Source organism: Carassius carassius, chromosome 5, assembly GCF_963082965.1.
Source record: "Carassius carassius chromosome 5, fCarCar2.1, whole genome shotgun sequence".
Classification (NCBI taxonomy): Eukaryota; Metazoa; Chordata; class Actinopteri; order Cypriniformes; family Cyprinidae; genus Carassius; species Carassius carassius.
In genome coordinates this window covers 470,629-486,201 of record NC_081759.1, presented here as the reverse complement: position 1 = coordinate 486,201, position 15,573 = coordinate 470,629, and the positions used below count along the sequence as shown (strand labels likewise).

General features: G+C 39.6%; 1 protein-coding gene across 4 annotated transcripts in view; it reads right to left on the bottom strand.

Annotated features, from left to right (window-relative positions):
• Positions 1-15,573, bottom strand: part of dcc (DCC netrin 1 receptor) — a 189,480-nt gene that overhangs the window by 90,894 nt on the left and 83,013 nt on the right. For all 4 annotated transcript variants that reach the window (XM_059549322.1, XM_059549323.1, XM_059549324.1 and 1 more), the window contains exons 6-7: positions 13,375-13,529; positions 12,867-12,987 (exon numbers count right to left, since the gene is read on the bottom strand). In XM_059549322.1, coding sequence (XP_059405305.1) covers positions 12,867-12,987; positions 13,375-13,529 — 276 coding nt within the window. The remainder of the gene's footprint in view (positions 1-12,866; positions 12,988-13,374; positions 13,530-15,573) is intronic.

The following is a 15,573-nucleotide window of genomic DNA, read 5'->3' as shown; positions in this document are numbered from 1 at the left end:
CATCATACATTGAGTGATCATTAAAATGAACAGGTCTTGTTCTAGACACAGCAATGCATGCCCATGCCATGACTCCACCTCCACCAAGCTTCACAGATGAGATTGTGTGCTTAGGATCATTTGCCGTTCCCTTTTTTTCCTCCACACTTCTGCTTTCCAGTCCCTTAGATAAAGGTTCATTCTTGTCTCATTGCTCCATCAACTCAGTTCAAAAACTCTACTGGCTCACATTTGTGAAGAACCTTGCCTTACTATTTTTGGTGCTGATCAGAGGTTTGCATTTTGCTGTGTAGCTTCTATAATTCTGTGTCAAATTATCCTGCGGACTGTAGACTGACAGAGCATCAGCCCAGCTTTCTGGAGGTTTTTGGTGATTTTACAGACATGTATTTTAGGGTTCATTCTGGTTGTGGACTTCAGGAGGAGGCAGCAGTGGATCTACACCTCACTCATCATTAACGGGACCCCAGTGGAGAGAGCGAGCAGCTTCAAATACCTCGGTGTACACATTTCTGAGGACCTGACCTGGACTAACCACATTCAAGCTCAAGTTAAAAAAGACAGACAATGACTGTACCATCTGAGACTCCTGAGAAAATTCCCCTGGAATCCTGAAAACTTTCTATATTGGGGCTATAGAAAGTATATTGAGTGCATCTCATCGTGGTATGGAAACAGCTCAGCCCAGGATCTTAAAGCCCTGAGAAGAGTAGTGCACTTAGCTGAGCGCATCTCCAAAACTCTCTGCAAGACATCCACACCAGGAGATGTAAATCTAGGGCTGTAAAGACCCTCCAAGACTCCACCCACCCTGGAAACCTATTGTTTAATCTGTTACAGTCAGGCAGATGCTTCCAGAGTCTGATGGCAAAAACAGAGAGGCTCAGGAGTTGTTTCTTCCCTCACGCTGACTACTAAATCGACATTAAACACACTACACTTTAGAGACTTTGGTAGTGTAGGGTTACCCAATAACTCTCTGCACACTGCATTCTTTTTAACCACATCAACTCTGGGGACCCACCGGTGGGTCCAATATTGCATATGCCTAATTCTCAAAAAATCAAAATAACAGCTGAAGTGGTTAAAAACCTAACTATACAACTCATCCTCACTGCATATTGTTTACATCTCTGTACATCATCTGTGTAGCAGTTTCTTTGTAGCATCTCTCTACACAGCATCTGTGAAGTAGTTTAATATATTGCGTATATTTCATTATTTGTATTTAATTATCTTTTTATTTGATTTTTTATTATTATTATTTTCCTTATATTTGATTATTTGTATTTAAATTTCTTATTTTTTCAGATATTACATTATTTTTATTTAATTTTCTCTTATTTTTCTTTTTGCACAGTCTAAAAAGAGTAAGCCAGACCTACATTTCACTGCTTATTGTATGTCATATAACTTGTATTTGACAAATAAAATCTTGAATCTTGAATTGAATCATTTTCATAGCTTTTATGATTTGTCTGTCATCAGTGCTTAATTTGTAAATTGCGAGGTCCCGGAACAAAGCGGGGTAACGGATCCGGCATGTGATTACATGAGGGAGAGGTAACGGAACATTCATTGTTTTTGCTTCATTCATGTAGATTAATTTTAATAGTGGAAGTGATGTTTGTGCACTTAAAATAAGATGAAACATCACCAACACATCACGTGACTGGAGAAAGAACACCAAAAGACACTTTTCATCCAATTAGATCGAGCTAATATAGACAGGTGTCCCACCCCTTCCATTGCAATTTTTATTTTATTTTTTGACATTATGTTTTAATCATTAAACCTGTATTTTAATGATATAAGCCTATAGGCCTCAGAGTAAGCAAAGTTAGTAAGAGTCTCACACAGGTACAACACGCAGAGTAGGTTTGTTTTGTGTGAAAACATGACTGAATGCACTGCTGAGAAAAATTATATGAAATAATGTATGATTAAATTAATTGTATGAATGCATAACAGGGAATCAGCTGTCTTCAAAAAGTTTCGAATCTTCCCAATGTGTAATGCGTAATAAAGCAGTGTTTATAAATGCAGTGCTGCTTTGTTTATGTTAACAGCTCTGTTTCTGCTGTTTTTTAAGCACCACCTGCTGTCAGACAGCGGAGTTACACTCTCATTCAGCCTGTCTGCCGTTTCTGTTCAAACCAATGGGAAAATCTGAACAAATGTTTGTTGTAAATCTTAACCGGTCTATGAAAAATAGGCTACCTTTTATACAAAGTGTTACTGAATATTAGCTTATGCAGAACTGCTTATGGTGCAGATAAAATAATTAATCTTTTGACTCATCCTTCTGAAATGCGAGATCTATAATTTTTTTGGTCAACATTTTATATGTTTTTGAACATGTAGTACATGTCAGTAGATGTGTTATGATGTTAACATGCTATAAATACTTTTTGTTAGTTTGAAATCTTTTTTATTTTTATTGTTTTTATTGTAATCTTTTTAATGTTTTTTATGTTTATATGAACAAAAAGGGCATAGTGCTGCTGATTTATTTGTGAATGACATGAATGAGTGACAGTTTAAACTGATATGCTATTTAAGAAATTTAAGTATTGCATAAGATGGCTAGGTCTTTGGAAATACGAGACCCCGGTCTACACCTTTTTCTGTTAATATGTAAATTTATGTATAATTATTATGGAATTGTGTAATAGGACAAAAGTAGAAAATGTTTCACGATGATGATGATGAATATAACCTTGTGCATTATGTAGAGTAGCACCCAAATAGTCAACTGTTAGTTGACGAGAAGAGGCTTGGTTGACCATAGGGTCGCTTAGATGCAGAAAATAACCTTTATTTCCATAGGAAGCAGTGATTAAATCTTGTGGTGCTCAATCTAATATCAACCTAGAAAAATGTGTGCTTTTAGAGTATCTGAGAAGCTAATAGAGTTTAATAGAGTTTGGAAGCTGAAAAGTAGCACTCTTAAACTAAATTTATTTAATACATATTTTGAATCTGTAAAGACTCTACGTTTATATGTGTGCACTCACAATAACAACAAAGCATTGCGCTTTTATAAAATAATGGAACCAAACAGGAAGCGCTTTTTGCTATCTCGGTCTCTGTGAACTTGAATGTGAAACTCCAAAACTCTGTGTATGTTTGCCTTACTGACAAAAAATATATCTATACAGAGCAAAATTTCTACTTTCAAATGAACCAATTCAAATGAAAAACAAAAATTCTCAGATTATGACATCCGTATGAAACATACATACAGGCGCAGCCAATACTGCGGAGATGACGAGTCAGTGAAACCGACTTAAGCACTAAAAAACAGAAAGCACTAGTTTATCAATAAATTATTAAAATATTAATGCAGCCTCCTTTACCCTGACACATTCATAATCATCAGAACTTATGCTGGTGTGCTGGGGCAAGGTTTATGTGTGCACTTGAGCGCTTATTAGGCTATGAAGGCAATTGAAGACTTATTATAATGATTAAAATGGTTTGTTAATAAGTGTGTGATTAGTCAACTAAGCTTAAAATGAAATGCTTAAAGCTTTTTGTATTCCCTAAACCTACCTCTCACACAAAACAACAGGCATTTTTAGATTTTCAGAAAACTTCATTCTGTGTGATTTGCAAGCTTTTTTCCTCATAGAGACCAAAAAATTTAAATAAATAAATAAATGTCCCCACTTGGTCAAAAATGTTGTGGTATTACTACACCTGTGGGGACATTTGAGAACACTATAAACCCATCCATGAGGACATTTTCCCATAACGTAGTGAAAACCAGCACACAAACACACACACACACACACACACCTGAACCTGGATTATGATGTTGAGATCTGATGGAGCTGAACCATTTCTATCATATCTGTGGAAATGAAACCCATCAAACCTCAATCCACTAGAAATGACCGCAATATCCAGAGAACACACAGATCTGTCCGTCACACGTCTGCGTCTGCTCTCATCAAGAGTTAATCAACACAGAGATGAATCTGTTCCAGTTCATCTTGCTGTCGTAATGTTAAAGTAAAGCAGAGATGCTAAAGTTTACCTGATCTGCTCGTTATCAGTCCAGTTCCTCGTTAGAGCCAGCGTCATAATGAAGCAGACACAAACACGGATTGCGACGTGTCTGTATCCCCCGGCTGATTGTGTCTGTCAGCGGAGTGCCCATGAATAATTCAGCTTCAGCAAATCCATTTACATGTTCCGTGTTCCCGTGTCAAACAGCGCTCCTGATGGGAGGAGATGCTAGCTGGCTGACGGTTAACCACCAGACAGAAACCAGTTCCCATTAGTGTTGGGAATTGAAAATCAATTCCAATTCCAGAATCGGAAACATAAGGTCAGGAAATGGATACTTGTTGTAAATTAAAAAATGAAATCCAGCCTATCAGTTCCAGTGTGCACATGTTTTGTTTAGATGGTGAAAAGGGCCTGTTAGAAATGCATGTGTCTTTGAATCATTCATTAAAGAGATTCATTCAAAAACACTGTTAATTTTGAGGAAGTCACTGAATCATTCCATTCATAAATTGTCTAATATTGTCTATATATATATATATATATATATATATATTTTTTTTTTTTTATCCACTTTGGAATCAATAAGCAGAATCGGAATCTCAATTGGAATTGCTAAAATTCAAACAATACCCAACTCTATAGCTACCACGTTCCAAAACACAGTTTGCATCTTAATCAGCGATTGCTTACATTAAGCATCACGACACAGTCACAGTCAGCTTTGTTTCTGGAGGACTGACTGCAAATATATCAAGGCTTTTGCAAACATCTAGAAACCGAAGTGTTGGTCTTTAATCCTCGTCTGAGGAAGGAAAGAAAGCAGTGGTTCCCTCCAGCAAACTAAGCACTGTTAACACTGCACTGACCTGAACAAACAGAATCACAAACCCAGCTGTGAGCGTGAACCAAATCAGACACAGGAAACTCAAAGAACTGTACAGGTAATGCATACTGTAGTAATGACTTATCTAAGTTGTAAATAAAGCAAAGTTTACATTTTATAAGAAAATACAGTTTCAAAATGTCAAATTTAACTCCGTGTGTTGCTTGTTATTTCTAAGTAATTAATTGTAAAATTTCCTAGCAATTTCTGAATGAAAACTGCTTCAAAGTAAACGGTGTAGGTTAAGGTATTAAATATGACTGAATATACTAAATACACATTTCTATAAGCATGCATTTTATAATCTGATTTATTTACAACTTACAACTTATTAACAGTTATTTTATAGCGCATTATAAATATCATACAGTATAGCGTATCACTGATGTATACTATTACAGTTATTGTAAATATTTTAAATTAGTTTTCATTTTGACACTATTTTATTTTACTGTTACATTTAATTTTCTGTGCTTTTTATTTTTTATTAGTTCTTTTATGTAAATATAGTTTCTGATGAAATTTTTGTAGCAGTACTTTAGACATTTGAAACATTTATCCATTGCCTATAAACCTAAGCATGGCTTTTAACCTTTCAAAGATGGCTTTGTGAAAATCACAGAAAAAAAAACTTCAAAATACAATTGCAATTTTGCATCATTTCAAATTCAACTCAAACTCTGAAGATGAGGCACAGTCCCGTTGATTTCATTGCTTAAATCAAATGTTTAATCGCCATAACACATCTATTTTGGAGTTTCTGTGCTCTGTAATTTCAGAAAGATATACTGACTGAATGATTGAACAGACACACATACATCAGTCTTGCTTTCACAGAACCGCTCTGAATTCACCGCAGTATAAATTCAAACAGAATCTGGGTGGGTTTACAGCACTGGTTACCCCATTATACACACTCGGGTAAAAGAAGCTGCGTTAAAGCAAAGCCTGACGTATATTAACCGATAACAGAATTTCACAAAGAGCTGGTTATGAAGGAGTGAAGCAGCTGTAGATGTGAACATCTCAATCACACAACAATAAATGTGCAAATGAGACATTTCAGCACAAAAGGCATCTTGTAGTGAAGCGCAGGACAGTGTGGGGTTCCTGTAGCTGCACTCAAGCCTGTTTAAATACAAATAAGCAATCGCAGCTTTTCTATTATTGCACATGAATTATTGAGCAACACGACCGGCGTGTTTACAGCTCCGACTGCTGCGGCATGAGAGAGAGACACAGACAGATCGAGGGGAAGAGAACAGAGCGACGACAGCGGCTGATTTCATCCCGTCACTCAGACAGCAGCATTTGCATTCCTAAAGATGTCCCATGATTCCCGGCGGAGCCACCCATCCCGCTCCCATCAGCTTCGGCTTACACGTCCTGAGAGAAAACACTCGCACACACAACAAAAGAGCAGACGCTGCTGACAAACTCCCAGAGCTTTTCTGTGAGATTTAACACCGATCTCCAGACCATGTGTTGGACACAAGCACAATTACAAAAAAAATAATTATATTACAAGTCCAAAAGCTTGTCTTGTAAAATACCACACTCTTCTGTTGTTTATATAAAGTGTAATAGACTAAAAGAACAGCAAATAATAACTAAAAACTAATAAAATTGACTAAACACACAGCAAATTACAAAATGTAATAGAAATATAACGTGTGTGTGTGTGTGTGTGTATAACACAATACAATGAATATGTCATGTATCTGATCCAGTAAATCCGTCCAGATGAAAGAACAATCATAAATATATGAGACAGTTTGTGTTGATCCGTGTGTCTTATTAAAGTGACTATGATAATGAAATAACAGGCTGTTAATTACACAGATGAGATTAAAAGATAGAAACACCTGCAGAGAGACACGCGAGCTGTGTTTCAAACACTAGTGAGCCACCTACAAAGATGCATTCTGATGGAGCATCACTGAAATAAAGCAAAATGATTCACAGCACAGAGAATGATGAGCGAAAGAGGCATTTTAAACAAATATAACCTAGTGCACTGAGTCTATGCTTGCCTTGGCTGAAATCATCTGCTCTTTTAGTGTTAAACCAGAATCAGCATCAGAATTATAATGGTACTGGAAGTGACGCCTACCTAGGGAGCTCACTAGGGTCTGGAACAGAGACTAGGGGATTAAAAGGTTAAAAACATAATTATTATTCAGAAATATTAATTATTTAACTGCACAGACACTATCAGATGAGAACAAAAATAGAACTGAATTGATCTGAATAATGACTCAATTTTGAGTTGTTTTTAAGCCGATTTTGAATATGTTTCAGAATTTATGAATTTTTCCACTACATTTTTACTGTTATTTTCCTGTTTTGAGAATTTGTAATGTATGAAGCACTGTAGATTTACTGAGTCTTTCTCCATCTGAGGGTTTCATGTGTCTCAGTCTTGCTGCACTGTTGTCAGACTCAAACCCCGGCCTGGATCTGTGTGTGTGTGGATTGGGATTTTACTGACAGCTCTGCAAATCACTCATGTCTTCATCTCATCACAAATCATAGATACAAACACAACGATAAAGAAACATCTGATCGCTGGTAAACACACATTCACATAAAGGCTTCAAACCTTTTTATCAGAACTGTTAAGAAACCAGACTCTGTCAGTGCTATCATTGCTACTATAGATGCTATAAAGATGCTACTATAGTTTAAATCAGCTTAAACCATTACATCTTATCTTAAATAAAATAAACATTAAGTAAAGTGTATGCGAAATGACAACAAAAATATTACTTAAGCTTAAACTAAAACTCAAAATAAAATAAAAAAAAGTGTTTTTGTTTCTTGAAATAAAATAAACATGAACTATAAATAACATATATAAAAAACGTGCCACTTGCAAGGCAACAATAATTAATTTGGTTTAACATGATGTACTAAAATAACTAAAATACATCCTCATCTCACAGCATCTGGTCTCATCCTCATCTCAGACTGTCTTCCCTGGTCACAGAGCGTTTCCTCTGGACTCATCAGTGTCTCCTCTGGTGTCATCTTTGTCTCACAGTGTCTCCTCTTGTGTCATTCTCATTCTCAGAGCGTCTCCTCTGGTCTCACCCTCATCTCAGAGCGTCTTCTCTGATTTCACCCTCATCTCAGAGCATCTCCTCTGGTCTCACCCTCATTTCAGAGTGTCTCCTCTGGTCTTACCCTCGTCTCAGAGCATCTCCTCTGGTCTCACCCTCATCTCAGAGCATCTTCTCTGATTTCACCCTCGTCTCAGAGCATCTCCTCTGGTCTCACCCTCATTTCAGAGCGTCTCCGCTGGTCTCACCCTCATCTCAGAGCGTCTCCTCTGATTTCACCCTCATCCAGAGCGTCTCCTCTGGTCTTACCCTCGTCTCAGAGCATCTCCTCTGGTCTCACCCTCATTTCAGAGTGTCTCCTCTGGTCTTACCCTCGTCTCAGAGCATCTCCTCTGGTCTCACCCTCATCTCAGAGCATCTTCTCTGATTTCACCCTCGTCTCAGAGCATCTCCTCTGGTCTCACCCTCATTTCAGAGCGTCTCCGCTGGTCTCACCCTCATCTCAGAGCGTCTCCTCTGATTTCACCCTCATCCAGAGCATCTCCTCTGGTCTCACCCTCATTTCAGAGCGTCTCCTCTGGTCTCACCCTCATCTCAGAGTGTCTCCTCTGATTTCACCCTCATCTCAGAGCGTCTCCTCTGGTCTCACCCTCATCTTAGAGCGTCTCCTCTGGTCTCACCCTCATCTCAGAGCGTCTCCTCTGATTTCACCCTCATCTCAGAGCGTCTCCTCTGGTCTCACCCTCATCTCAGAGCGTCTCCTCTGGTCTCACCCTCGTCTCACAGCATCTCCTCTGATTTCACCCTCATCTCAGAGCATCTCCTCTGGTCTCACCCTCATTTCAGAGTGTCTCCTCTGGTCTCACCCTCATCTCAGAGCATCTTCTCTGATTTCACCCTCGTCTCAGAGCATCTCCTCTGGTCTCACCCTCATTTCAGAGCGTCTCCGCTGGTCTCACCCTCATCTCAGAGCGTCTCCTCTGATTTCACCCTCATCCAGAGCGTCTCCTCTGGTCTTACCCTCGTCTCAGAGCATCTCCTCTGGTCTCACCCTCATTTCAGAGCGTCTCCTCTGGTCTCACCCTCATCTCAGAGTGTCTCCTCTGATTTCACCCTCATCTTAGAGCGTCTCCTCTGGTCTCACCCTCATCTCAGAGCGTCTCCTCTGATTTCACCCTCATCTCAGAGCATCTCCTCTGGTCTCACCCTCATCTCAGAGCGTCTCCTCTGGTCTCACCCTCGTCTCACAGCATCTCCTCTGGTCTCACCCTCATCTCAGAGCGTCTCCTCTGGTCTCATCCTCATCTCAGAGCGTCTGCTCTGGTCTCACCCTCGTCTCACAGCGTCTCCTCTGGTCTCACCCTCATCTCAGAGCGTCTCCTCTGGTCTCATCCTCATCTCAGAGCGTCTGCTCTGGTCTCACCCTCATCTCAGAGCATCTTCTCTGGTCTCACCCTCATCTCAGAGTATTTCCTTTGGTCTTACCCTCGTCTCAGAGCAGCTCCTCTGGTCTGACCCTCATCTCAGAGTGTTTCCTTTGGTCTTACCCTCGTCTCAGAGCGGCTCCTCTGGTCTCACCCTCATCTCACAGTGTCTCCTCTGGTCTTACCCTCGTCTCAGAGCATCTCCTCTGGTCTCGCCCTCATATTAGAGTGTCTGCTCTGGTCTCACCCTCATCTCAGAGTGTCTCCTGTTGTTTCGCCCTCGTCTCACAGCATCTCCTCTGGTCTCGCCCTCATCTCAGAGCGTATCCTCTGGTCTCACCCTCGTCTCACAGCGTCTCCTCTGGTCTCACCCTCGTCTCACAGCGTCTCCTCTGGTCTCACCCTCATCTCAGAGCATCTGCTCTGGTCTCGCCCTCATCTCAGAGCGTCTGCTCTGGTCTCACCCTCATTTCAGAGCGTCTCCTCTGGTCTCACCCTCATCTCAGAGCATCTCCTCTGTTCTCATCCTCGTCTCACAGCGTCTCCTCTGGTCTTACCCTTGTCTCAGAGCATCTCCTCTGGTCTCACCCTCATCTCAGAGCGTCTCCTCTAGTCTCGCCCTCATTTCACAGCATCTCCTCTGGTCTCACCCTCAGAGCATCTCCTCTGGTCTCTCCCTCATCTCACAGCATCTCCTCTGGTCTCAAGTCATCTCAGAGCGTCTCCTCTGGTCTCACCCTCATCTCAGAGCATCCGCTCTGGTCTCACCCTCATCTCACAGCGTCCCTTCTGGTCTCACCCTCATCTCAGAGCATCTCCTCTGTTCTGATCCTCGTCTCACAGCATCTCCTCTGGTCTCACCCTCATCTCAGAGCGTCTCCTCTGGTCTCGCCCTCGTCTCAGAGCGTCTTCTCTGGTCTCGCCCTCATCTCACAGCATCTCCTCTGGTCTCATTCTCATCTCAGAGCGTCTCCTCTGGTCTCACCCTCGTCTCAGAGCATCTCCTCTGGTCTCATTCTCATCTCATAGCATCTCCTCTGGTCTCACCGTCGTCTCAGAGCATCTCCTCTGGTCTCATTCTCATCTCAGAGCATCTCCTCTGGTCTCATTGTGATCTCAGAGCATCTCCTTTGGCCTCACCCTCGTCTCACAGCATCTCCTCTGGCCTCACCCTCATCTCAGAGCGTCTATTCTGGTCTCATCCTTGTCTCAGAGCGTCTCCTTGTGTCTCATCCTTGTCTCAGAGCATCTCCTCTGGTCTCATCCTCATCTCAGAGCATCTCCTCTAGTCCCACCCTTGTCTCAAATAATTTTCTCTGGTCTCATTTTCATCTCAGATCATCTCCTCCGGTCTCATCCTTGTCTCATTAATCTGGGATGGATATAGTTTACACTCAGGCTCCATTGAGAGCAGCTTTTGTGTGTCTGCTAGGACAGCTATTGAATTTAATAGAGTGTGTGATGGTTAACTCTACAGTGCTTTTGTTAAGTGCTGACAGCAGTAATGAGACTGTGAGTGTCTCTCTACTGGCATTATGGGACGTCTGAACACTAGGCTCTCATAAACCCTGTTAAAAATCACAGCTCCACTTGAGCTGCAGTCGTACCATGGCAACTGCTGTTCCTGCGCTGTGAAAGCAGGCGCCGTCTGCGATGTTTACAGCAGGGATCCGTGATTAAAACTGCAGGAACCGCAGAGCTTTACTCTCATTCCTGCTTAATTAAAACACTTGCTTGAATGTCAAACTGCCGCTAATAGTTTTTTTGATTGACATGACATCGTGATTCAGGTATTTTTAATCTTCTCACATATCTGTGGGAAACTTTCATCAACAAGCAGATGGTTTTTGGCAGAAGTTGCATTAGTGGCAGACAGATTGATCCCAAACCTCCCACAAACACACACTAATGCGGTACTTGTGTGCGTATATCAGTGTTTTTCACAGCAGATGTTTGCATTCACGTTAAAGGAAAAGTTTGATGTTTAACTTCAATTACTACAGCGACTGATTATCCCATTCAACTATATGCAGCTAAGGGAAATTTTTAATTGTTTAAAACTTCTATATTATCTATATAAGCAATATATTCTGGTATATTTTTAAATAAACACTACCGTTCAAAGGTTTGAGCTTGGTAACATTTTTTAATGTTTCTGAAAGATGTCTTTTCTGCTCACCAAAGATGCATTTATTTGATAAAAAATACAGTCAAAATGAAATATTTCTACAATTTGAAATAGCTGTTTTCTGTGTGAATCTCTGTTAAACTGTAATTTATTTCTGTGATGTGCAGCTTTATTTCCCACATCATTCCTCCAGTCTTCAGTATCACATAATCCTTAGATTAATCATTCTAATATGCTGATTTACTGCTCATAAAACATTTCTGATTATAATGTTGAAAACAGTTGTGCTGCTCAATATTTTTGTGGAAACCGTGAAATAGAAAGTTCGAAAGAACAGCATTTATTTGAAATATAAATATTTTGAAACTTTATAAATGTCTTTACTGACACTTTTGATTGATTTAATGCAACCTAACTTCTATAATTTCTACTGATATAAGTGAAGTAACAAACATACAAGCCTCCCAAACCCTCAAAATCATGATGAAAGCCCTGCAGAAAGCGAGTGAATGAACGAAACCTCATTACTTTGTTTCCCATGTATTGACTGAGAGCTCTCATGTTGCCATGTTGAGAGGAATCAAGAGTAAGTGCAGAGGTATTGTGCACTGTATGAACATGCACAAAAATAGATTTAGTATTCCTCAAAATCAACCAAAACTGTGAAGTGCAAACTTCAACGATTTGAGGTAAACATGCAATAATTAAATATGTGAATTTACATTTCCTTCAGCATGAGACATATTCCAAAGGGCTTTTAAAATTGCCAAAAAGAAAACTTTTTATATTAAAAACAAACAAGCAAGCCCAACCCAGATTAAAAAGTAATGCCAAAGTAATGTAATGCATTACCTTTCTTAAAAAGTAACTAAGTAACGTAATTAGTTACCTTTTTAAGGAGTAATGCAAGATTGTAATGCATTACTTTTAAAAGTAACTTTCCCCAACATTGGTGGTAATTGCTGACCAATGAAATTTGACTGGAGGCGGAGCTTCTTAATGCAACGGTGTACATAAGCAAAAAAGAGTCGTTTTGTATGAATGTATTTAGACAGAATTTCACACTAATTTGAACACCAGGAGAACATCATCTCTACATCACTGTCTCTTTTCATATAAAGCCCTGGATCAATGCTCTACATGCGCATCACAGCATTCTGGGAAATCTCTCAGAGATCACACAGATCCAGATCTGAAGACAAAACCTCACAAATGCACATCCTTTGAAACAAATGCTCTCTCTCTCTCTCTCTCTCTCTCTCTCTCTCTCACACACACAAGCGCGTGTGCATGCGTGCAGATGAAGGATGCTCACAGGTCTCAGGTCAGCATATGAGCGTGTTGGATCTTACCGGGCTGCAGCAGGATGAGTTGAGCCATCGCCTGACTGTTTCCCGCCTCGTTCTCAGCGATGCACTGATAGAAACCCTCATCTGACCGAACCAGACCCAGAATCTGGAGATGACCGCCCTCCTGCAGACCACACACAGGACACTCATCAGACTTCAGGACCGTCCACATGAGAGCTTAAATGGGCTCATGCGCTTATGATATACTGACACATTACAGACAGAGAGAAAAACAACAACAACAACAACTAACAATACGTTTCTCGTAGGATGTATTAATATGAATGTAACTAATAAATCTAAATAAAAATTATATAATTAATAATAATAAAAATGAATGAATGAATGAATACTTTAAATAAATAGTTGCTCTTGCCTAACATTGCTCTTTTATTGATTTTGATTTCTTCCATAGTCCTCATTCGGATAAAAGCATCTGCTAAATGACTAAATGTAATTCTGAACCAAACGAACTTCCTGCTGATTCTGGAACACTAGCTACGATTCTCACCACGATCTGGAAGTAGTCGCTGGGAATGACGGCCTCTCCGTTCTTCACCCAGCGGACGGTGGGCTGCGGGTTTCCCGTCACAGCACACTCCATCTCGATGTCCGTGCTTTCATACGCATACGTGTTCGACGGGTAGCTGAGGAACTGAGGCGGCACTGAGAACAGAGAGAGAGAGAAAACACCATCAACATCACAGGATCATCACACACATCTGCATTAGTGTCTTCATCAAACTCCAAGTCTTTCTTTGAATGTCTGATGCTTTTGTTGTTTTCCTCATTTGTCTGTTAAATGTAAATGTGCATGAAATTATCAGTCTACTTTTATAAGTCACTTTTTATAAAAGCATCTTTTAAATAATAAAATAAAATAAAACTGCTTTTTAATAAAAAAAATCTTGCTTTCCTCATTTGTAAGTCGCTTTAGATAAACTGAAAATACTAAAATAAAGCTGTATTGCTGTATAGACTGACACAGCAGTGTGGAATATGAACATATCAGCAGCACACAGAGGATCTGAACTCCTGCTTCACATAAATCAACATAATCTGGTCAAATCTGCAGCCACAGCGGAGCAGCTTAACCTGAGAGAGATCCACACACATCGTTAAAGTGTTAAATGAGCTGAGACGGTGCAGACGGACGCACGTCATGATTAAAGTCAAAGTCCTGCTGATTTTCCTCTCAGAGAACCGAAGGCTCATTTCAGCAGGAAAATGACGTATCGATCGTCCTCATCTCAATAAGAGTCTGAACGCGCATCTTCAGAAGGCCAGCATCGGCCTGATTGGAATGAGATGGATTTGTGATGTTTGTCCACTTTAGAGAAGAGAAATGAGTGAGACGCTGCAGAACTTCAGAGAGACGCAGAGCCAGAAACAAACCACAGCAGAACCAGACCATACGAGTTTTTACTGAAAATTACAAAACATTAACATTCATTTTCATAATATCATTGGCATTTATATGCATTACACAATACTACACATATTCATTGAGTTAATATTTATAAAAAAATAAATAAAAACAATTTATAAAAAATATATATATATATATATATTGGTAATTACTGAAAATTACAAAACAACAACAACAACAACAACAAAAAACGTATTATTTTAATGTTGCTTTGATCATTTAGATGCTTATATGATGCTTGTATCAAAATATACTGGAAACAGATGATGCTTTAAGACAAGCTCAAACAATCATATTTATATATATTTCATTATTATTAATAATAATATTTTACATGCACATTTATTTAAACTATAATACGAATACTACTAATAATTATTATTGAGCAAAATAGATATTGAATTAATGATAATAATTCATTTACAATTAAATAATAATAATAATAATTGTATATATCATTTAAAATAAAACATTTTAATAATAATAATAATAATAATAATTATTATTATTATTATTATTATTCAGTAAAATAAATATTGACAATAATTTACTTAAATTATAATGACTGAATCGCTTGAAATACATTCAGTAAAGCTGCACTGAAACTTTTGATTATCATATTAATATTTTAGAATTCTTGTGAGTGCTGTCTAACCATGGAGGTAATGAAGACGTGTGTTGTCTAGTAAGTGCACTTAGAAACTAGTTAAGAAACGAAGCTTTCCTTCAGTCTGAAAACACAAGCAAACAGAGCCAGAGATCAGAGGAATAAGATCAGACGGACGAGCTGATCCGCTGAGGAGCCTCTGACAGACTCAGACAAACACAAACACACAAACACATGAGAAGATTCCCTCTGAACCCAAACCACACACACACACACACACACACGCATACACGCATACACACACACACACACACACACGCACACACACGCATACACACACACACACACACACACACACACGCATACACACACACACACACACACACACACACACACGCACACACACACACACACACACACACACACACACACACACACACACACACACACAGACACAGACACTCACACACACACAGACACAGACACTCACACACACACACACACACACACGCATACACGCATACACGCATACACACACACACACACACACACACACACACACGCATACACACACACGCACACACACACACACACACACACACACACACACACATACACAGACACTCACACACACACACACACACACTCACACACACACACACACAGACACTCAC